At 41.7% G+C, this 23,917-nt stretch overlaps 2 protein-coding genes across 8 annotated transcripts in view; both read left to right on the forward strand.

The window, feature by feature from the left end:
- The window catches only part of sash1a (SAM and SH3 domain containing 1a), a 292,885-nt gene extending 280,118 nt beyond the window's left edge, over positions 1–12,767 (forward strand). For all 7 annotated transcript variants that reach the window (XM_072679097.1, XM_072679105.1, XM_072679134.1 and 4 more), the window contains 7 exons: positions 251–420; positions 787–996; positions 2,034–2,184; positions 2,611–2,739; positions 5,244–6,208; positions 8,084–8,215; positions 9,066–12,767. In XM_072679097.1, the coding sequence (XP_072535198.1) occupies positions 251–420; positions 787–996; positions 2,034–2,184; positions 2,611–2,739; positions 5,244–6,208; positions 8,084–8,215; positions 9,066–9,326 (2,018 nt within the window). In that variant the 3' untranslated portion in view covers positions 9,327–12,767. The remainder of the gene's footprint in view (positions 1–250; positions 421–786; positions 997–2,033; positions 2,185–2,610; positions 2,740–5,243; positions 6,209–8,083; positions 8,216–9,065) is intronic.
- Positions 12,768–18,284: 5,517 nt separating this feature from the next.
- The window catches only part of usta (uronyl 2-sulfotransferase a), a 97,663-nt gene continuing 92,030 nt past the window's right edge, over positions 18,285–23,917 (forward strand). The window contains exon 1 of the mRNA XM_072679152.1: positions 18,285–18,885. Within this exon, the coding sequence (XP_072535253.1) occupies positions 18,651–18,885 (235 nt within the window). The 5' untranslated portion in view covers positions 18,285–18,650. The remainder of the gene's footprint in view (positions 18,886–23,917) is intronic.

Below are 23,917 nucleotides of genomic sequence, written 5' to 3' on the forward strand. Positions count from 1 at the left end.
ACTAACTAGCTAGCTAGCTAACTGTTATTCTGTGCTGTGAGTTTGCTCGGACCATCTTTAAAAACCTCTAATTCTAGTTGTTCAGTACTGTCAACCATAGAGGGCGCTGTTACCCACCATAAGCCATGTGTGCGAACTTCCACAGTGTACTTATTAAATATACCACATTGCACTGTAAGTTAGTATGTCCTAAGCACTGGCTTTGTTAACCTGCCAGATAAATCATCATTGTAAAAATGTCTTACTACAGGCGGTCAGACGGTAAGCACTACAGACTCGTCTGCCAGTAACCGTGAGAGTGTGAAATCAGAGGATGGTGATGACGAAGAGCCGCCATACAGAGGTCCTTTCTGTGGCAGAGCCAGAGTACACACGGACTTCACCCCCAGCCCTTATGATACAGACTCTCTAAAGCTAAAGGTACTGAAAGTACGGACATTCTTCAAATTGAGACAGACACACACTAATGGGGCTTAATACATATGAACAAATACACAAAAACATTTCTCCAAAGTAGCAACTTGACTTTCAGTGTAAAAAGTCATTTTGAATTTCTATTCTATTTTCTATCAAGACATCGCGACTCAATGTAAAGCATAACCCAGATTTGAAATCTGTAAAAAGTAAAAAATTATACAAAAGTTTTGCATGACAGCAATGATGTTCACAGTTATTATGTGGTAAAGATATGCAGACCATACATACAGTGTCACAGACTTCAAATAATAATAATAAATTCAATGAGTCACACACTCATTCTCTCCCCACTTGCATATGTTCCCTCAGAGAGGAGATGTGATTGACATCATCAGTAAGCCCCCAATGGGTACATGGATGGGGCTGCTGAACAATAAGGTAGGGACGTTCAAGTTCATCTATGTGGACGTGCTGGCAGAGGAAGAGGAGAAACCCAAACGCACTGTGAGGAGAAGGAGGAAGGGAAGACCTCCCAAGCCCAGCTCTGTAGAAGAACTGCTGGAGAGGATCAACCTGAAGGTGAGGAAGGGAATGCACATACATAGATATACTGATATACCAATGTGAACATTTTTTTTGTAACAAATAAATTGGTGGTTTTGTTGGTTTTATCAAGGAAATGTATAAAAAGGCTATTATATAAAACAACCTTCTCATACATAAAGGTATTTTATTTGTACTAACAAACACACTCACACAGGGTTCAGAGTTAAGGCCTATTTATAGGCTCAATACATGTCTCAAAAACAGAAGTTTTCTCATAAGCAAAACAATTCTTCTCTTGGGACAGCTTGTATCTCACTAGCAGACCAAAAGTGTTGAGTCTAGCATTCTATGCGTCTTATCATTTTCCTTATATAGCCATAATGACAGAACAGGAGAGGGCGAGAGAGAGGTGGAGATAGCTGATGGAGTGAAAACAGAGGTGGTCTGTGTTGTAATGAAAGACTTAGACTCGCCCACACTGAGACTCTCTCCCACATGGAAGTGAAGGTCAGGTTCAGCCATACATATAATAGTTTTATTACAGCCCAAAGAGAGCGATCCACCCTTTAGAGCTCCTTTAGAAGCTTGTATGTGGTGGTGTAATGACTGTGGGATGGGTGTGTGTGTGTGTGTGTGTGTGTGTGTGTGTGTGTGTGTGTGTGTGTGTGTGTGTGTGTGTGTGTGTGTGTGTGTGTGTGTGTGTGTGTGTGTGTGTGTGTATCCTACAGATCCTCAAGCTGGATAAACATATATATTGTTATTTTGAGTTTGAGTAAGACCAATTATAGAACAGCAGTCTGGGAGAACAGCAGTACACCCACACATTTACTCAGAAGAGATACAAAGTGGTATATTAGGCTACACATCATTTGTGATACGCCACGTTTGATGTGTAATTGCGACTTTTATGTGTTGATTTTATGTGTATAATGGCAGGTTTGGTGTGGCAAAGCGTTTAAAGAAAGGAAAGCCATGCAGCGTCCTTGCTGTGTAATGGGTTTTTGGGTTGGGTGTACTGCTGTGTGATGGACAGAAAACACTGTACTGAAAAGTGTATGTCTGTGTTTCAGGAGCACATGCCTACATTTTTGTTTAATGGCTATGAGGACTTGGACACCTTCAAGCTGCTTGAAGAGGAGGATCTGGATGAGCTCAACATCCGCGATCCTCAACACAGGGCTGTCCTGCTCACTGCTGTAGAGCTACTGCAGGAGTATGACAGTGAGTACACGCACATTCTTTCTCTCTCTCATCTGTGCACCGCCACACATTTCTACTCATAAAACAACTCATAGGCGCAGAATTCCTGGAGAGCTAATGCTATGCGTTCCTCTAAATTGCACGATGTTTGCAAAGCTTAATAGAGAGCCTTAGAAACACTGGATTATTATGACACCTTGGTGTTAGCTGAGACTGAACTCAACAGGGTTGTAAAATAGTGTGCAAAAGGCGTAGGCCACTTTAGGAAATGTAATTTCCAAATTATTCAAATCAAGTGTGAGATGCTCTTTGTTAGGTATGTTTGGCTTTAAACTTTTCCACAGTAATGTCAACATTCTTGAGTAGAAATGCTTCAGTAAGTACCTCAATATTATTTGCAGATTATAGATACTACACTTAACCTTTGCTTATTGTGTTGTTTTATAGGCAGCAGTGATCCGGAACGCAGTGCCCTCTCTGGCTCTCAGGAGAAGCTCCTCTGTGAGGGGCGAGGCATAGTGGGTGACTCCCCACGGGACTCTGGTTGCTATGAAAGCAATGAAAATCTGGAGAACGGTAACCAGGCGCTAGTTTAGCACCCCCATAGCAACTGCATTCCCCATCTCCAGCTTAGCATAGCAACGCCATGACATCCTCCTCTCATGGGCGGCCCATGCCACTTTCCTGCCCATGCTTCCGTATCCTAACAGCCAGTGGGACACCACCATCGCCTCTGGGTCAAACTGCCATGCTGTCTCTCTGTCCCACTTTCCACGCAACCTCCTCTTCCTTTTCCTCCTGTCTTTCTGCCAAGTGCATAATCACAACCTCTCCATCTACAGACTGCACTCTTCATCTCTTAGCACTGCTTCTTCCTCTCTGTCTCCCAGTCTTTGACCCAACACACCAGACTCAGTTAGCCTAAGCCTTTCGCCCATGTTCCTCAGGCTTTCTTCTGGATCCTATCCCACATAGACGCAACCCCTCAGGGTTTGAATCTTGAGGTGCTGAAGGACATATAAGTAGCACAAGGACAGACAGACAGACAAAGACTTCTAGGAGCTCAGAGCAACTGTTGTTTGGCCATATGTCTGCTGTTCCAAGCTCAACGAGCCGACCTTAAGTTTGAGTGGTGAGAAAGCTGAAGTCACAGCTGGAGTCAGAAACCACTTTTTTCTGTCCTTCCACACTGTGTCATTTCAGGAGTATCATGCCATTTGTGTGTGTGTTAAGTTTTCAGGAACTACATTACACACGATCATATGTGCCTAAACAAAGGGAATTATGGTGAAAGATTTGAAAAGGTTAAAATGAGTATTCAAAAAAATAAGAGATTCTGTACATAGCAGTGTTTGGAAGGGGTTTTATTAATAAATCTATATGTGAAAGAATTTTAATGCAGGAAATGGACTGTAGGCCAGGATTGTGTTGTCCTTTGGTTTTTAAGTTGTTTGAATGCATTTCCTGTATTTTTAACCCTTTTATGGCATCGTATGATACTGACCCAACTTTATGTGTGTGTGTGTGTGTGTGTGTGTGTGTGTGTGTGTGTGTCTGTGATGAATGAATGACAAATGTGTGCAGTCCACCCTAGTGGAAAATAAACCCCAAATGGTCTCTGTGATCTAAATCATTCTTGCCCTTTCTGTTTATTCTGTCTGTCTTTTCTCATTCCCTTCTCTTTTTCTGTTCCCTGGTATAAGGCTACAGTATTAGTGCATTGCCAGTTGTCAATCATTAAAGTAAGAGGTTGTCTTTCACAGACCTCTCTTTCATTTTGCTTGTAGAAGATTCACTTATTGCTCATTTTCTTGCTCTAAATAACCTAAAATCTTATACCATAACATTTCATGCGATGTAGCCTTGCTGTTCTTTTTTTTTTCCTATATCTTCCCACTAATGCGCTGAGTGTTCTTCTCTCTCCTCTCTCTAGTACACTTTCTTTTTCTCTCTTTAGTTCTCTGCCTGTTGACCATGTTCTAAAATGCACGTCATTCTAAAGATCTCAGTGTTTTGTTCTGCTCACTTAGCTTAAATAAACCTCAGTTCATATTAACTCTGTCTGATTTCATTAACGGTCCATTTCTGTGTTTGTGTCACACTACAGCACTAAATCCCATCATTAATGCAGTACTATACAATAGTATTATTCAATAGGTTTCATATTTTACATATTCACACATTATTAGAATAATATCTTAGTAACTGTGCATGTTCATGCTAATTCATGAGGACTGTAGACTATAGCTCTGTAGATTATTCAGCATTAAACTAACCCAACAGCAGCCTAAAAAGTAAAAGTAAGTAGCTTAACTGGCCTTAGGAAGAGCTTTGAGAGGTTATTTTAAGGTGTTAGTTGGCAAGCAGGAGAAATATTATACTTCTATGGACAACTGTACTTTGATAATAGGTCTGGTATAATATGTGTATTTGCTTAATTAGATCCACTGGAAACAGCCACCACACTGGTGTCTTGAGAAACTGTCAGAAGTGTTCACAAATGTGTTTAATGACATGTTGTATTCTCTTTCCCTGTATCTCTGTTAAACACATACACAGAAACAAACTGTCTAACAGGACTCTGGCTGTGTCTGAAATGCAACGCAAATGGTGCCCACTGAGATAGTATTCTGGGGAACCCAGTCATGTCTGAATTGAAGTGTAGTCTCTAGGCCTTCTTAAAATACACTTTATTGAGCAAATAAATTGGTCAATTTAACACTAACAGCTATCAGTGTAAAAGGCACGGACAGCAAGGCATTGTGGCAGCTGCTTTCAGTTTAGGACACAGCCAATGAGTACACTTCTAACATTTTATTCATTTAACATTTTCTCATAACATTTCATATCACTTCACTAATGGCTGATTTTTGCATGGTTGAGCTCTGAGTGAACTGTGTAGGAGTTTACTATTTGAAGGTAATTGTATGCATTCAGATGACCTGTATGAGTCTGAAGTGAACTTAATCAGAACAAAAGACCATAGCAATGGATTGTCTTGTGTTTTTTGCCTGCATGACACATAAGAGCATTTTTAATATGCAATTGTGAATGTTTGAAAGTGAAGCTTTGTGTTGCAGGTAAGAATCGCAAAACCTCACGCTCCAGTCGAGGCTCATCTGGCTTCGAGTCTGGCCGAATCCAGTCTCCAGACTACCCCACCCTCCCCATGACCCGCTCCACTGAGGCGCTGCAGCACCAGACCAAAAAGGAGCGCAAATTTCCCAAGCACTTTGTCCCCCGTCCTATCAAGGGGTTCAGCCTGCGGGCTCTTGGCCTAAGGAAGAAGTCCCGCATGCCGGCCAGTCGCAGCTGCGAGGAGCTGGACGGACCCCAGGAGAACCTGGAGCTGTGGAAGCGTTCACATTCTCTAGGGGACTTGCAGTGGGAACAGAGCTTTGAGCAGAAGAAGGAACAGCGAGGCAAGGCCCGGCACGGAAGCATGGAGTTCGGCCAGGGAAAGGATGCAGCCATGTCTCTGAAGAGTCACCAGAAGGTGAAGGTAGAGTTGAAGCCAGAGGCTAGATTTGGGCCAGGTCAAGTTGAAAGGCCTCCAGTGCCCACTCAGCTTCCTCTGAAGCCCACCTGCCCTGTCCGAGGTCCTGAACTTCCAGATGCCCAGTCCCTCTCAGCCCCTACAAGTCCAACTCCACGGACTCACCCCAAAAAGCCACCTGTGCCCCCTCCTGTCCCTGCCAAAAAGTCAAAAGAGCGTCTGTTAAACGGCCTACGCCACCCACTGGTCCTTTCAGGCTCCACTCCAAGCACGCCAACTCTGCCTCCTAAACCCGTGAGCAGCCCTACAAGTCCCTCTGAAGGCACACTATTCTCTCCAGTGTCCCCAGATGATGCAGAGAGCGCACCAGCTGTGGCTCCACCCTGGCTGTCTGACCTGCCAGAGACTGCTTGTCCACAAATTCAAGGAGTCAAGATGTCCTTAGGCAGGAAGATCTCTCATGCCAAAATTGCTGATTTGGAGACGCAACTAGAGGAGAGGCTCGGGTCTGAGGGCATTGACCTCACAGCAGAGCCCTACTCAGATAAGGTAATACAGCTTATGTCTTAATGTATTTTTACACTACCATATTCACTTTACTGTCTTGTAGATAAATGTACTCAAAATAGATAATATTGCAAAACATTGACTGTTGAGGTTGAGCTCTGCTCTTCCCTATGACTATAGGGTTATTTTTGTTTCCCTTGGTAGTCTTTCTCTGGGTTGTTCATGCCACTACTTGGATGGCAACTTTCAGTGCTGACATCTTAAGTGAATCGTGCTTTCATGAATACAAAAATGAAAAAACAAACCCATGAAATTAAATGCTCCTTTGGAAATAACTGGCAGCGTCAGTGATGTTATTACAGTCGTAGATCAATACGCTGATGCACAAGCGAGGCAGAAGCAAATTTATCTTTAAAGAATGTCAGCCGCTGTGAAATGTCCCATCTTGTTGACTTCTTTACTACTTCAACAAATTGTTGAAGTGCCATAAAGTCACTTTTTTCCCCTCACATCAGCCCATTACTTAAGTAAATCCATTAAATTTCCATCCATAATCGAAACAGAGATATCCACAGCTGGAGACGAGGTATTAATTGGAAACGACTGGCTTGAGAGCCGCTTTACTTTTGATTTTTGTATTGTTAAATGCTTGGTTTGCTACAGACATAACTATCACATGTGCTGGATTCTTTACCTCTCCTCTGTGCCATGCCAGCAATAGCAGTGGGCGTCTGAATGGAAAGAGCATAACTGTGGATTTGGCCTGCCTGTAATTTAGAATTCTTCGCCTGTTGGGGAGGGGGGGGGTGGCCCAGGTCTACTGGGTTTGGCACAGACATTTTAGACTAAAAGTGATCTACAAGAAAAGAGGGGAGCTTTAACGGTAGACCATGTTGAGTTTTGTACACTGGTGTGTGTACACAGTCTGTCATCTCTGCAGTCCTAAGACTTCAGAGTTTGAAAGCTAACTGCCTGTTACCAGGGCCTCCCCCGGGACACTCTGAGGTCAGAGCGGAGGTGAAACTGAAAGCAGAGCTTCTGTTTTTACATTTACGAGGAGACAAGCTTTGATGGCCACCAAACAAATTAGTCTGGTAGTTGAGAAAAAGCTGTTATGAGTTAAAGCTGCAGTGCAGGATACTGTATCATCTATTGTCTTATTTGTGCTGGAAACAACGCAGTCAGATGATATTCGTCCACTGATTGGTCCACTGAACATGTGCTGGACTTGACTCATCTTTTCCTCAACTTGATCAGGCTTATATAATTTAAGCACCATATAATTAACATGTAATTACATTTCCATTTGGTATGTTAGGCACATCTGCTTGGAACACTGTCAGCTTTCAAGAACTCTGTGGGTCTCTCCATGTCTTGTGCCAACAGATTAAACTTTCTCACAGAGTCAGATATCTGTCTGGTTCCTGTAGAGGTCTCACCATTTATCGTAGCTTTAGCGCACTGTTACCTCTCATTAGGGCACATAATTTGTCGTATATTAAAGAAATGATGGAGTCTCACTCCCCCCATAATTCTTTAATTGGCATATAAAAGTTCTGCTTGTTTGTGTGTCAGCGTTCGTTTCCAAGCACTCGACACACAGAGCCAGTTTCTGGTTAACCCTACAGTCCATTTAAAAGCCACATGAAGTACACTTTATGGCTTGCTAATTCGCCCTGTTGTTCAAACTTAGACAGAGACAAAGGCTGTACTGGTTCCACCAGCATTGCGATAAACCTGTCTGTACTTTAAAAGAACTGCTCTGCATTCAGAACCTCGTACATGATTAAATGTCACGAGTGTGCTTTTTCAGTATAGAGCTGAACAGACCACCCTGTATCTTTGTATTTTCTTTATAATACCTGTGTTTGCCCAGGTTAATGGCTCCATTTCCTCGCCTTTTCTGTTTCTCTCCAGCATGGCCGCTGTGGTATTCCTCAGGCCTTGGTGCAGAGATACTCTGAAGACTTCCAGCAGCCCGCGAAGGACATGGCATCCACCCTGGACCAGATCAGAGTTAAACAGCTCCGCAAGGAGCACCGCATGGCTGTGAGTGGCCTATACATTCTAATTACACTACTTGTTACACCACAATTACACTTTCCTTACTGTGTGTCAGTGCATGTGATTCAGAGAAGTGTGTGATCATTCCAGTTTTGTACCTGATCATGTGCTGTAGGCCAGACATTTTTAGATAGCAGATATGTTTATGAACACAGAACAAGAAGATTCAGTAGATCAGTTTGTTGTTTTAGCCCCTGGTGACTTTTTCGCAGCTCTATTATATAATAATAAAGAAGCTCTGAATAATGTAAAAACTTCCTGTGCGGGCAGTGGTGGCTCAGCGGTTACAGCACCAGGCTATTGTTGACAGGGTTGTTGGTTCAATACCCGGGCTAGGCAAGCTGCCACTGTTGTGCCCTTGAGCAAGGCCCTTCACCCTCCCGGATGGGTTAAAGGCAGAGGCCAAATACCTGTGTGGTTGAATATGGTTGTTGTGTCTTGTCTTGATCACCTGGTTCTAATATTCTGGGTATTCAAAATAATTAAGCCATTATGTTTCCCAGATTAGGCCTAAGCATTAGCACTACAATTTAGTCCAAGACTAGACTTGCATCAGGTCTGTGGATCTGATTTCATTACAGTGGTGCTGATAAGGGCCAGCCGTCATAACGGCTACAACACAAACATAGCCATTTTATCTGCTATCCAAAAAACCCCAGTGAATGTGTCTTCTGGGCTTTTATGTCCAATGTTAGTAACAGTAAAACAGTGGTAAATTCCCTGGTATCATTTAGCAAATATACAGTTAGCAAAAAATCTATTTTATTCTGATATTTCTTTTGGTCCGTTTGTCTTGAAATGAATGTAATGTTTCTTTTGAATGCCCTCTCCACAGATTCCCTCAGGAGGTCTGACCGACATGAGTCGGAAACCTACGTCTCCAGTTCATTTGAGCTCTGTTTCAGATTGGCTGGTGTCCATCGGAATGCCCATGTACTCTGACCTCCTTTCAGCTGCAGGCTATGACACTCTGGGCCATTTGTCAGCTCTAACAGAAGCAGGAGTGCGGGAGGCGGGGCTACAGGAGGAGAGGCATATACGCCGGCTGCTCAGCGAGGCCAGACTAGTCACAGCCAACAGCGCAACGCAGTCTTAACACGCACGAGGGCTCTTACGACCCTCATGTGAGCTGTGCTCAGCAATTAATGAACAGCCATGGCCGAGAAACATGTCTGGTTCTGATGGAGAGCTGAGTGCTGGAGGACAAGGAAGGAACATGTGCAGAACTACAGTGTTCTAAGAACACATCCACCTTCATCTTCCAAGCTTTCCTTCTCTGATTTCATTGCCCTCATTTGCTGAGGTTTACCCAAAAGAACTGCATGGCTTCCATGAAGAGGGATCCGTCACCTTTTCCGATGAGGTCTTCTTAATTGCGGCCAGGAAAAGGGCTTTCCCATGACCTGGAAAGATTGCCTTTTATGCGACAGCACAACTTTTTTTTTTTTCTGGACGCTTTGAACTTTTGTAAGGATTTAAAGAAAAAGGACTGTCAATCGAACTTCCCCTTCTTTTTTCTTCATTTGATAAAATGCTTATTTTTAAGGTAAACAATTGTGTGCTCCTTTAAGCACAACAAGGCGATGTAGCCTGGCCAAAGGAATTTCACTGAATACAGGTTCAAATATGTTGATTGTTCATGTTCTCAAAGACATGGATATTGAAGGACACGTCTTTGGTCATTTATCGAATGCTCAAGCACAATGTCGACATGTTGGGATAGCTATTCCAACTCAGGATTACGCTTCCTTACGCAGGACAGTGGAGAGAGTATATTTGTATAGTTAATAACAAAGCCATTACATTAAAATGAAATATTCACTCATCTTCAGTGCCAAGTGGTTCAGATGTAACGATGCATTGGCTTTTTTTTTAATCTTCAGTTAGTTTGAGATAATGTTGTATACTCAATGCATTTAATTTTTCAATATCTAACACACATTACTCTGCATCTATCCTGGAAGATCAGCCTTTATTACTAAATCAATGACATATTCCTAAGTTAATTTAATGTTGCCTTACCACCATTTATGATGCAACTATTCATACAAATGCTTATGACTATACTACTCACCTTCTGCAGTGGCATTTGTGATTGACGCAGTACAACAGCGATGTGTTGTTATATTTAATGTATTGTATATTTTCCGCAGTTGCGAGTGCTTCGACTGGGAACTTTTCAGCACTGTTTCAATGTTTAAAACCTCCAGGCTTCAGCCATGCAGAGCACACAGTCATAAACCCTCCACTTTTTTTTAGAATGGACTAAACTGACTCACACATAACAGTATATTAAGGCCAATCGGGTTTCTCCACACCCTGTGAGTCAACGTCCAAGTATTCGATGGAAGCTGAGGGAAATGTATTTTGTAGCATATTTCTTTAAATAATCAAGCACAGTGTGTGTTTATATATATGTGTGTGAGTGAGGGAGTGAGTGGTATGTCTGTCTAAAACACAGATGTTGACACTCCTCCAGTCTGACCTCCTCTGTCTCTACATCAAGGCTCATGTTGGCTGTTGTCAGTTCTGCTCGGTAGAGCTCAAGAACAGATGCCTGTTCTGTCTCTTTGTGGAGTCGTACAGAATTTCCTGCTAGCTGACAATGCCGTGTGTGTGTGACAACACAGTCTAGACATGTGCCGATATAAAATCTTTATCTTTTGTTAGGGTTTACAGTATTACTTTACTGTATTGTAGAAAAACACCACATGTATGATACATACATGCAGTGTCCTGAATGTCACTTTTAATAGCAATAATGGCATGAAGTGCCCTGATGGTATTTTATGTAATGGCACAGCTCTCATCCTTTTCTGGAATTCTGTTTTCCCAACAATTTTAATGGGAATCATGTCGTTTCTCCTGCATTACTTTGTTTGAGCTGGGGGTTTGACCCGTGGTAGTCTAGAGAGCACATCAAATAAAAGGTGCTTCAAATGGTTCTTTGAGTGATGCCATAGTAGAACCACTTAGGGTTTCATAAGGAGTCATGTTGCAATAGACATATGCGAATGTAAGGGACCTTGCATCAAGCAACCCTTTAAGAAGTTGTTTACACTCAAACATCTCATGGTTCTTTATGGTTCTCAAACATGGTTCCATTTGAAGCTCTTGTAAGTGTATAAAAGGACAGCACTGGAACCTTTATTGTGAGCTGAGAAGGTGCTCGATCCTGTTATGCACTTACATGGCCGTACAAACATCAGCTAAAGCACTGGATCACCAGATCTTATCTGAAGCTGCTGCTTGTTTGACTACCAGTGAATGTCAGCTATCACGACATACTTCATTATTGAATATCGGCACATGACTAGTACAGATCTTCAATTGATTTAATGGGGAAACAGTTGTACTGTGTGTGTGAGACGGATAGAGAGAGTGCATGTTTCACACTCACAACAAGCAGGCATTACTTTAATTCTGAGACACACATCTGGCTGGGGGAGGAGGGGTTTATCAGCCCTATCAGCACATGGCATATTTTTACTGATATTACGCCAGATGGCAGAAGGTGCTGCATTCGATTGTGCATCAAATCTCGCTGGTTTACAAAAGAAAGCCAGAGCTGTTGCTGACTGTGTGACTTCCTAGATCTGAACTCATAAAGAAGGCTGAACAGGTTTGCTTTAGGACTGAAATGATATGCCGATCATTTAACTGTGAGTTTGCAAAGTTTTTCACACACACTGTGGCACCTTTTATTGGGAGCCGTTTTTGCTCCATGTGAGGTTTTGTATCTGTGGCAGCACAACTTCCAGTAGGCCCACCGTGGCACTCAAACTCAAATGAAATGTCTTAAATGGCGGCAGAAAATCAGGAGATCTTTCCTCAAAGTGGATGCCTTTATTAAAAAAAAACTCAATCAGAAGGGTGGGGGGCATCTCTGGGATTTTGTGGAGTTTTACAAAATGTAAATATACGTTTCATAAAATGTTACTGTAAAAATGCACTTTATAGAGACAGACAAATGATGGACTTTTCTTTTGGAAAATCCATTATTTCTGATTGGCTAAATATCTGAAGTTCACAGACGGGCAGTTATCATGTACTTTCTGGAGGGGTGAAGAGGACTGCGCCTCTCCCTGAGCTGGGTGGTTCTTCCCTGGGAATTCCTGGTTATGTCACTGCTCATTAATTAAAGAATTAACTTTCCAAGCTAATTACTTATCAGAATCATCTTAAAATTCGCATTTCCTAAAATCAAAATGAATTCTAATTACATATATGAAATGGTGGGCAGGCGTTGCACATTCTGTATATGTAATTGATATTTAAATAACTTATTTTTTGCTTTTCATATCAAACTGTAATTATTAGCTGTACTATATAAAAGAAATGGCAATACTCTTTTGCATATTGCTTTAGCTGGTGTCCTGCTACAGTACCTATTGTAAAATATATGTGTACAAATGATTTTATCTGGTTTCAACTAGCTAATGATTGTCTATAAAGATTTTGCTTGTGTATTGAAAAAAAAAAGGTCTAAAATTATTTGTCATTCTGAAGCGTAATAAACGAAATCCTTTGCCTCGGAGGCATGTGTGTGTGTGTTTTGACTGAATCTTGACTGTCGACATAATCACTGGTCTGGGGGATAAAGCTCACTCATATGAAGTAGATCAGAAGTAGAGCAGATGCCTCAAATAGGCTAATGTGGACCGATAAACTATTGCAAACTTTAGCAGACTGGAAAACTCACAGACCAATTGCATGGTGAAGATCACACATGACTACTTAACCAGTCAGATCTGTTAATTATGATAAGCGACTCAAGTGAATAACAAACATATAAGGAAGAGATGAGAACTTCACATTGCGGCTCTAAAGAAAGAAAAGTGGAGTGTGAAAATCAAGCTCTTAATAAAGGTTGGACAGGCTGGTAAATGATTATTCTAATTCTAATAATAAATATTGATACTTTGTCCAGTTCAGTGTAAAACTGACAATATGTACTGCTGAAAGACCTGAAAGTACCTGTAATCTAATTTCACTACTAGGCCACTTCAATATACACACAGGATCTGGCACTGAATGAAAATACAAGTTAGACATTATGATGTTCTGGACATTGGCTTGAGGAAAACCCATAATTAAGAGTGTCATCTTTAAATAATGTGATATGCTATTGACTAGATATCCATACATTTATCAATTGATTTGTTATTGGAACCAAATTGAATGATATTGGGGTTAAAATGGTAAAACATCACATTGTAAGTTAGAATATGTTACATCTCAAAGGTGTCCTGTTGGATTCCAATCAAATGACTGGGAAGAAAAGCCTCTGAGAAACACTGGAACTCATTATCATGTTCATGAGACTTTTTTTGCTTTGAGACATGGTGCAGGAAGCAGTCATTAGAAGATTGGAAGGTTTGGTCATGAAGGGATGCACATGGTCACCAACAATACTGTCCTTGTGACAAGCGATGATTGATTGATATTAATGGGCCCAAAGTGTTCAATAAAAACATCCATGGACACAACATCATGCTGTTGGTGCCTACCATCTGTGTGCAGCACCAGGTTTGTCAGACAAGCATACATTTCTCCTGTCTTGAACTGCCCAGGTTTGGTGAGCCTGTGTCCACTGTAGCCTCTGCCTTCTGTTCTTGATTGTTCTTGAATAGTGTCCTATTCACCTACATGTGAAAATCCTGATCACTATATAGAGCATTATTATAGGGAACAGTTTATAGTGACGAATCCCACAAGGTAGTGAACAATTTTGGACAGCCTGTTGTGTGTGTGAGCTCATATTCATTTCTCCCAGTCCATTTATTGTACATAGTTCGTACACTACATATTATAGTGCATTGTGGGATTGTTAAAGTGCACCATATAGTGAATAGGGCACGGTTTTGGACACAGCTATGGTCTTCTGCTGTTGTAGCTCATCAGCCTCAAAGTTTGACATGTGGACTATTGGGAGACACTTTTCTGCTCAGCACAATCGTAGGGTTATCTGAATCACTGCAGCCAGCCAGTCCGTTCAGTCTCCATTTACCTCTCAACAAGGCATTTGATGTTTGATGTAAACACTTCCTGGTGCATTGCATGGCTGCCACGATTGGCTGATTTGATAATGAATGTGTAAATGAGTAGGAGTGTGGATCTTTCTAGGAAACTTGGTTGGTGAGTGTATATTGTATATTGTTTACATAAACTGATATATACAACATCAGGTGGAAGTTTGAGGTGGCTGAACTCTGGTGTCCTCAAGTTGATTAACTCAAAAGCAGCTGTGTAAAAAGATTACAACAAAAGCATCTGTAAGATTGTAAGAAACTTACAGGAACTGTCTTGAGGGACGATTTTTTTGACCTGGACACAGGTCAATTTTTATGACCTGGTTATTTCACACTTTACAAGAACTGCAGACAGACAAATGTGCCTTTTTGCCAAGGTGGGCGACTGGTGGAAAATGCCTTATTTTCAGCTGCTTTAAATTTAGACTTTAATTCAGGTCGTATAGTGTGACCTCCGTGAAATAACAGACATTATATTGTATTGTGGGATTTGATTAAGGCACTGGAAGGGAAGTGCATATGAATAGGCTGGTCTTAGTCCAGGTTTCTACTGATCTTATTACACAAAAGTGAACGATTGCTGTCACAGGTCACAACATCAGCTTCAAAATATAATACACAACGCTAGTTAAGCCAATGTGCACACAAACCTTAAAACAGGCCAAGCGTTACTCCTATTGTTATCCTTATAACAAATGTAAGGGTCATGGATGCTCCATTCTCACTGACATCATCAATGGAACTTGAAGAATCTACTATCTGCTGATTTCTGGGACTCCTTCAGAGGTCTTGTAAAATCCATGCCTCCATGGGGTCAAACCTTGAAAAAGCAGCAGTGGCCAAATACACTATATGTCTCAATGTTTGTGGACACCCCTTTTAATACATGCATTGAGCTACTAGAAGGTGCAGCCATTGCTGACAGAGACATCTAGTCCTAGTGGGGAAGTACTGCCAATAAAATAGGACTCAGATACATATACATATGAACATATTGGCACCATGATTATTGCCAGGCTCCAAAATCTAGTAGAAAGCCTTCCCTGGACAACAAAAGCAGGATAGATTCTTTAGATTTTCAAAGAAGACCCTTCAGATGAAGCAATGAATGAGCAGGTGTCTTAATACTTTTGTCTAGATACACCATCCTAAATGTGGTCAGTAATACCTACCATTACAATACATCTGAGAGTTACATATTCAGAATGTTGATACCTATATACATACCCAGTTAGGCCTATGACTTAACCCTAATGTAATTGTGTGCTTTCCCTACAACTGTGTGCAGTTTTACCTAATATATTCAAAAACAGCGTGCCTTGCTTTAAAAAATCAAATATGATTAAGACAATAAATGTTTACAGTATATTGTCAAATACATATTTGCTAACTGATCATACTGGAAAATTAGACTTGAGACTTGAGACTGAGACTGTCAGAATGGGACTGAGACTGTCAGAATGAGACTGAGACTGTCAGAATGAGACTGTTCAGCTCAGTCAGTCATTTGTTGAGTATGCTTTAAGCGGACAAATATTCTCCTACAAATGTAAAAAGTATTGTTGAGATGAGTTGTTAAGATGTATTCTGAGTCTACTCATTCAAAATGTAAGTTGGACTGAACGCAAGTACTCGCTTCCGTGATGCCACTGTGGTTTCTCCTTCAGAAGACTGCTGTTGCGGGTCCATAGTGTGTTTTGGAGACAAAAGAAGGGTCTTTAAAAACGTGTCAGAAATGGCAAGTGTGGCATGAGAGTGTGAGATTACAGCTAACTGAATGTGTCACACAAACAATGTGAAAGAGTTTGCAGCCCTGTCTTGCATTTTGCCCCTCTACATCAACTGACACGACAAGAGGAATTCACCTTACTCTCTTTCTCTCACCTGGAAACCACCAACAAAAGTAGCGTCCATGATGAAGGCAACCATCATACTGCCATATTGTAAAAATATGTATTTTTTGTGTAAAGTTCTACAACTTATTTTTTAATATAATAAGAAGTTATTTACACATCTGAAATACCCACACAGACTATATATATATGGACACCCGTTCTAATCAATGCAATCAGCTTCTTTGAGTTGCACCCATTGCTGACACAGATGTCAGGTGTAGGCTAGAGGGGTGTCAAGAAGCCATCATTGTTTTGTGGGACTCAGTTTGGCTAACGTTCTCCTGATGTTAGAGCTCTATTATATAACATTTCTCGACATTTCATCGAAAACATATTAAAGTGTATGATATATACTGTGTATACTCATTAATATACTCAAGTTGTTTAGTGTGAACTGTGTACTGTAATTCTGCATGGTACAGAAACAGGACATAGTTGAAGGCTTACCAGAAAGCACATGCACATACACACCAGTACACAAAAGAACAAGTATGGACACTTGGGACAAGCCAATGATTTAGTTAAAGCTGTGTGGGAGAAACAAACCACATCAGCTTTGAGAATAGTGAGGGTACTGCTTATGCAGCCGTTCCCCTATATAGGCACCTCCCAGTTTACACCACAGAGCAGAGAAATGTGACGAAACATGTTTCATTTACTGGTTATTGGAACGCCTCTTATACTATGTACGTGTATATTGTGTTCCCACAAGAGCAAGAAACATTTATCAGATAGAAAACACAGATCTAGGCTTTCTGGGGCCTTTACCCCCTTAAACACACGTCTGTACTACTTCCCTTATGGTCTCAATTAAGAGGGTCACACTCCACAGTGTCTGGAGAAGCTCAGAGCAAAGCAAAGCAGGTTACTGTAAATGAGCACTTATGCATATCTGAATAGCTAAAGTTTACTATGCTAGGCTACTGTTGCTAACAAACACTGCACTGTTAAAAACACCATAACCTCAGCACTTCGGTGCAGTTTGAAAGCTGAACAGTGCTACAAATCAGGAAGTTATGCAGATCACAATGATAGTCAATTTTAGCTGAAATATGCAAATAAGGTCTATTCATGTTGTTTTACCAGCAGCGTTGATTTTATGATTACATTCAAAACTAATTATGAGCTTGGCATGAATTTACTATGTTTTATTATTGAGTCAACAAGACTGTAAACTGTAAACTGTGTGAAATCTACGCTGATTACAATCTAACATTATGACCTAGTGATTAGCTTGTGCCCTCTGGTTGCACGCACACCCCCAGTAATGTCTGTAAACAGGATGCCCGTCTATTTGTGACCTACATTTCATTTCATTTTTACTGTAGATTACAATTTTGGGACGAGTTAGGGGCGCTGCCAGGGATATTGGTGGTTGTTGGCGTGGTGCAACAGATAACACCACCACCTGCCACTGAGTTACAACAACACCATGTGGGAGACCAGGGTTTGATTCCTGGTCTGGGTGACTATGCTGCGCTACCCCAATAAGAGTCCTTGGGCAAGACTCCTAACACTACATTGGCCCACCTCTGTAATACCAGTAACCTTGTAAGTCGCTCTGGATAAGAGTGTCAGCTAAATGCCATAAATGTAAATGTGAATATTGATCCCCATGAAAACTGGGCCCCCCACCCCACTGCCAGAGGTCACGCCACCCCTGAAGCGTAACATCATGACGGAGTGGAATTCACTATTTGATGTAAGATTGATGCCCTCTATAAAAAATGATTTTTTTATTTTATTGTAAAGATTTTTTTATTAATAATAACAATAATACTAATAATAATAATTCCCACTGAGCCCCTCAATTACTTAATATTGAAATTAATAAAAAAATCTTCTAGTACATTTTAGACCCCTGTCCTCAGGCCCTTACAATCGTCCTACCCAACCGCCCCCCCACCCACCCCACCCCACCCTCCAGTCAGTCCTCAGATACCACATTTTTTTTTAATCTACTCTGTATGGTTATGGTTCTGCTTTCTGCTTGAGAGGGCTCAAGTCCTTTTCAAGAAACATTACACTGTTCATCCACGTGGTGGCGCGGCAGAGCGAAGCTTCCTGCTCGTGCAGGGCCCGTCCTCCATCCTCCATCTGAACTTTTCCTCCACGGCGCTCAGTAATCTGACACCAGCGCGGAGCCCACACAGCTTAGACAGAGGATGGGTCCCCCGCTCCAGTCCCGAACATAGCGAAGAGAGAGAGAGAGAGAGAGAGAGAGAGATACAGAAAGAAAGCGAGGGACAGTTAAAGTGTGTGTGGAGAGAGAGAGAGAGAGAGAGAGAGAGAGAGAGAGAGCGAAAGGGAGAGAGACGCAGGGGGAGAACGTGTGAGTAAGAAAGGCAGAGAAGGACTAGAGTTCGCCTGGTTGCCTTTACCGTTCAGCTGGACTTCAGCTGGTCAACGCTTGTGTGAATGCTGGGCCACAGCTGGTCCCCTCGCGCTGCTGATGGCTGAGACAAGCTGTGGACGCTTCCATGTGGTGAGAGGATGAAGGGCCTGGGCAGCAGCTGCAGCTCCAGCGCCAGAGCGGCCGCGGAGACTCCCGAAGCGTGCCGGGAGCGCAGGGGCGGTAAAGGCGCGCTGTGGTCGGCGTGGCCGCGCTGCGCCCCGCGAGACCTGGCGTTCTGCATGGCCGCGCTGCTGCTCTTCTGCCTCGGCTCGCTCTTCATCCAGCTCAACGGAGGACCCCCCAAAGTCCTGCTGGAGCTCCGCAACTATCTCGGTAGGACCCCCCCGCACCCCCCCTCCCCCCGCACCCTTCCCTCTCTCCTGCTCTGTCAGCGTGCTGCGAGGACTTGTGTGCTTCAACAAGTCACGGCAAGTTTCTCCCCTTTCCTTCCTCAGCTTAACGCAGCCCGGAGAGTGACGCCTGGCTCCTTTGGGCATTCCCAAGAAGAGCATGTGCGTCTCTTTAGTTTGTGTCTAATGTAAGTCTACTGGTGGAGCAGAATCTAGCTGAGGAGTCATGAGGAATGAGGGGTGTTTATTGTCAGTGCCCTCTGCTGCTGCTCCGCATGCTCGACCCCAAGCCCAGAGCTGGAAGTGTGCGAGGGAAGGCTCGACACGTCAGCGCAGCTGGATATGTGTGGGCTGATAAGACATGCAGGCACACAGGAGTCTGCACAGTCTGAGAGATTCAACAGGTGCCTGCCGCTGACCTTTGTTTGTGCCAATAAACACACTCACACTCGCTGACACTATACAGGCTGTGGCTTTAACAACTGGTGTTTGTGCAGGGCTGACAGCTGTCCATGTGGGGCTCAGTGTGCTAGTCTCCGCTCCTGTGCTCTCCTCTGTTGGGATTTTCAGAGACGGTCAGGGTTAGAACAGACTGTAGGGCAGGTTCAGGAATTATATTACAACATGGACTACAGGGAATAATACTTTACACACAGTTAATTATAGACAGTGTGTTAAGTATGATGAGGCAGTGTGTTTGGTCATCATGGACAGTGTGTTGAGTATAATGAGACAGTGTGTTTGGTCATCATAGACAGTGTGTTAAGTATTATGAGGCAGTGTGTTTGGTCATCATAGACAGTGTGTTAAGTATAATGGGACAATGTTTGGTCACCATGGACAGTGTGTTAAGTATTATGAGGCAGTGTGTTTGGTCATCATAGACAGTGTGTTAAGTATAATGGGACAATGTTTGGTCACCATGGACAGTGTGTTAAGTATTATGAGGCAGTGTGTTTGGTCATCATGGACAGTGTGTTAAGTATTATGAGGCAGTGTGTTTGGTCATCATGGACAGTGTGTTAAGTATTATGAGGCAGTGTGTTTGGTCATAATGGACAGTGTGTTGAGTATAATGAGACAGTGTGTTTGGTCATCATGGACAGTGTGATAACTATAATGGGATTATGTTTGGTCATCATGGACAGTGTGTTAAGTATAATGGGATTATGTTTGGTCATCATGGACAGTGTGTTAAGTATAATGGGACAATGTTTGGTCATCATGGACAGTGTGTTAAGTATTATGGGACAGTGTGTTTGATCATAATGGACAGTGTTAAGTATTATGAGACAGTGTGTTTGGTCATAATGGACAGTGTGTTAAGTATAATGGGACAATGTTTGGTCATCATGGACAATGTTTTAAGTATAATGGGACAATGTTTGTCATAATGGACAGTGTGTTAAGTACAATGGGACAATGTTTGGTCATCATGGACAGTGTGTTAAGTATAATGGGACAATGTTTGGTCATAATGGACAGTGTGTTAAGTATAATAGGACCGTGTGTTTTGTTAGAACTGACAGTGTGTTAAGTATAATAGGACAGTGTGTTAAGTATAATAGGACCGTGTGTTTTGTTAAAACTGACAGTGTGTTAAGTATAATAGGACAGTGTGTTAAGTATAATAGGACTGTGTGTTTTGTTGGAACTGACAGTGTGTTAAGTATAATAGGACCGTGTGTTTTGTTAAAACTGACAGTGTGTTAAGTATAATAGGACAGTGTGTTAAGTATAATAGGACTGTGTGTTTTGTTAGAACTGACAGTGTGTTAAGTATAATAGGACAGTGTGTTAAGTATAATAGGACAGTGTGTTAAGTATAATAGGACTGTGTGTTAAGTATAATAGGACTGTGTGTTTTGTTAGAACTGACAGTGTGTTAAGTATAATAGGACAGTGTGTTAAGTATAATAGGACTGTGTGTTAAGTATAATAGGACTGTGTGTTTTGTTAGAACTGACAGTGTGTTAAGTATAATAGGACAGTGTGTTAAGTATAATAGGACTGTGTGTTTTGTTAGAACTGACAGTGTGTTAAGTATAATAGGACAGTGTGTTAAGTATAATAGGACTGTGTGTTAAGTATAATAGGACTGTGTGTTTTGTTAGAACTGACAGTGTGTTAAGTATAATAGGACAGTGTGTTAAGTATAATAGGACAGTGTGTTAAGTATAATAGGACTGTGTGTTTTGTTAGAACTGACAGTGTGTTAAGTATAATAGGACAGTGTATTTGAATGTTAGTGTGTCTGCATTAGTTTCAGCAGACTTATGGTGCTGAAATTCTCATATCAGCGCATCTTTATGATGTGTGGATGCATTATTCTCAAGATAACACTCTCCCAGGTATATTTATAGATGTGATGATACCATTTTTTTGGGCCCACATTCAAAAAGTGTATAAGAATTGCCATGCTGATGTAGGACCTGCTCCTGTCAGTAGAGTGATCTTAAAGAAGACAGGAATCTGATCCTAGATCAGCATGCATACAATCAATCAGAAGTGTCTTAGTAGTTGCAGAAAGCTTGGTATCCCTAAAGGTTAGAGCAGCAGTGTGTGTCTATGCGACAAAACGGCTGGCTGGCTAAGTGAGTGCTCTTACATACGCCATCCAAATATTTGTGGACCCACCTTCTAATAAATGCATTAAGCTACTTTAGGTTGCATACAGCTTGTCTAGTCCCTGTAAAGAAGTACTGCCAAAAGCATGGGACTCCCTGGAACAGATAAACATGAACCTATTGGCACCATGCCTAATACCAGGGGTGGGCTAGAGGGGTATAAAGCCCCAGCATTAAGCTGTGGAGCAGTGGAACAGTGATTTCTGGAATAATCAACTGTACTCGTTCCAATACTTTTGGAACAAGGATGAGGTGGGGTGGTGATCATCCAGCATCCTGACTTCAGTTGACACTTTTGTCACTGAATACCATCAAATCCTCACAACAATCCTCCTCCAAAATGTAGTAGAAAGCCTTTTACCCTGGACAGTAGAGACAGTTACTCCAGCAAAAGCAGGATTAACCCTTTTTAAAACCCTTGATTTCAGAAGAAACAGTGAATGAGGAGGTGTCCCAATACTTTTGTCCATGCATTGTAGTGGAGGTTGCTGTAGAGAGATGTGTGCTAGAGCTGATGGATGAGTTGAGCGTCACTCACCCATATATGAAACATATGGCAGGCCTAAAAAATGCCACACACAGGAGAAACTAATGGAGATGACACATTTATAACACTGAACTATGGGAGTTATGGCTTGTGAACCACACAAAGATTTCCTTTCCTCAAAGGAGCCTGTTACACAAACGCACACACACACACACACACACACACACACACACATTTTTAACAAACCTGACAAATTGAATATACAGTTAGATGAGTACACCCTTAGTGTATATGCATCAAAGAGGGCATGTCCATAGACAAGAAGAGCTGTTCAGTTTTCCATACACACTCCCTGAGGTCAGATCCCTCATACAGTCGGATTACTGACCATAACCATTACTCCTTTAAATTCAGCTGACTGTTTCTGTTACTATGTCTTTAAGGCCTATATATGTAAGTTACCTCTGTTCTAAATGGCTCATTCAGAAGGCTGTCTTGTCTGAAAATTGTAACAACTGTGGGATAGATGAGTCTTACTGAAATCCTCATGAACTTTATTTGGATGTTTTGGGAGGTTGCAGTGGTACGGACTATCCGCAGTAAACACTTCAGCATAACACTCTGTAGGCTGAATGAACTGTCATATATATACATTTGTGTGCTAAAAAGTTCTCAGTGTTACTAAACTCTACTAAAGCCTGAGTAGACTGATAAATCACTGTGATCAGTTATTTATCTCAGTGTTACTGAACTCTACTAAAGCCTGAGTAGACTGATAAATCACTGTGATCAGTTATTTATCTCAGTGTTACTGAACTCTACTAAAGCCTGAGTAGACTGATAAATCACTGTGCTGATCAGTTATTTATCTCAGTGTTACTGAGTTCTACTAAAGCCTGAGTAGACTGATAAATCACTGTGCTGATCAGTTATTTATCTCAGTGTTACTGAACTGTACTAAAGCATGAGTAGACTGATAAATCACTGTGCTGATCAGTTATTTATCTCAGTGTTACTGAGCTCTACTAAAGCCTGAGTAGACTGATAAATCACTGTGCTGATCAGTTATTTATCTCAGTGTTACTGAACTCTACTAAAGCCTGAGTAGACTGATAAATCACTGTGCTGATCAGTTATTTTTCTCAGTGTTACTGAACTCTACTAAAGCCTGAGTAGACTGATAAATCACTGTGCTGATCAGTTATTTATCTCAGTGTTACTGAGCTCTACTAAAGCCTGCGTAGACTGATAAAGCACTGTGCTGATCAGTTATTTATCTCAGTGTTACTAAACTCTACTAAAGCCTGAGTAGACTGATAAATGACTGTGCTGATCAGTTATTTATCCCAGTGTTACTGAACTCTACTAAAGCCTGAGTAGAGTGATAAATCACTGTGCTGATCAGTTATTTATCTCAGTGTTACTGAACTCTACTAAAGCCTGAGTAGACTGATAAATCACTGTGCTGATCAGTTATTTATCTCAGTGTTATTGAGCTCTACTAAAGCATGAGTAGACTGATAAATCACTGTGCTGATCAGTTATTTATCTCAGTGTTACTGAGCTCTACTAAAGCATGAGTAGACTGATAAATCACTGTGCTGATCAGTTATTTATCTCAGTGTTACTGAGCTCTACTAAAGCATGAGTAGACTGATAAATAGACTTACCTGTGCTGATAAATCACTGTGCTGATTAGATATCTCTGTGTTACTGAGCTCTGCAAGTCTGCAAATCTGCCCCATCCCACACATCAAATCTTGCAAATTCTGCATGCTAGAGTAATAACCAGCCACACATGACGGTCACACTGGAGCAATTATGCATATAGTGTACAAGTGTGAAAGAGTGTGTTATGGAGCAATGCTGTATGCACTGATGTAATTTCTCTCACTTGTACA

The sequence above is a fragment of the Salminus brasiliensis genome, chromosome 1 (assembly GCF_030463535.1).
Source record: "Salminus brasiliensis chromosome 1, fSalBra1.hap2, whole genome shotgun sequence".
Lineage (NCBI taxonomy): Eukaryota > Metazoa > Chordata > Actinopteri > Characiformes > Bryconidae > Salminus > Salminus brasiliensis.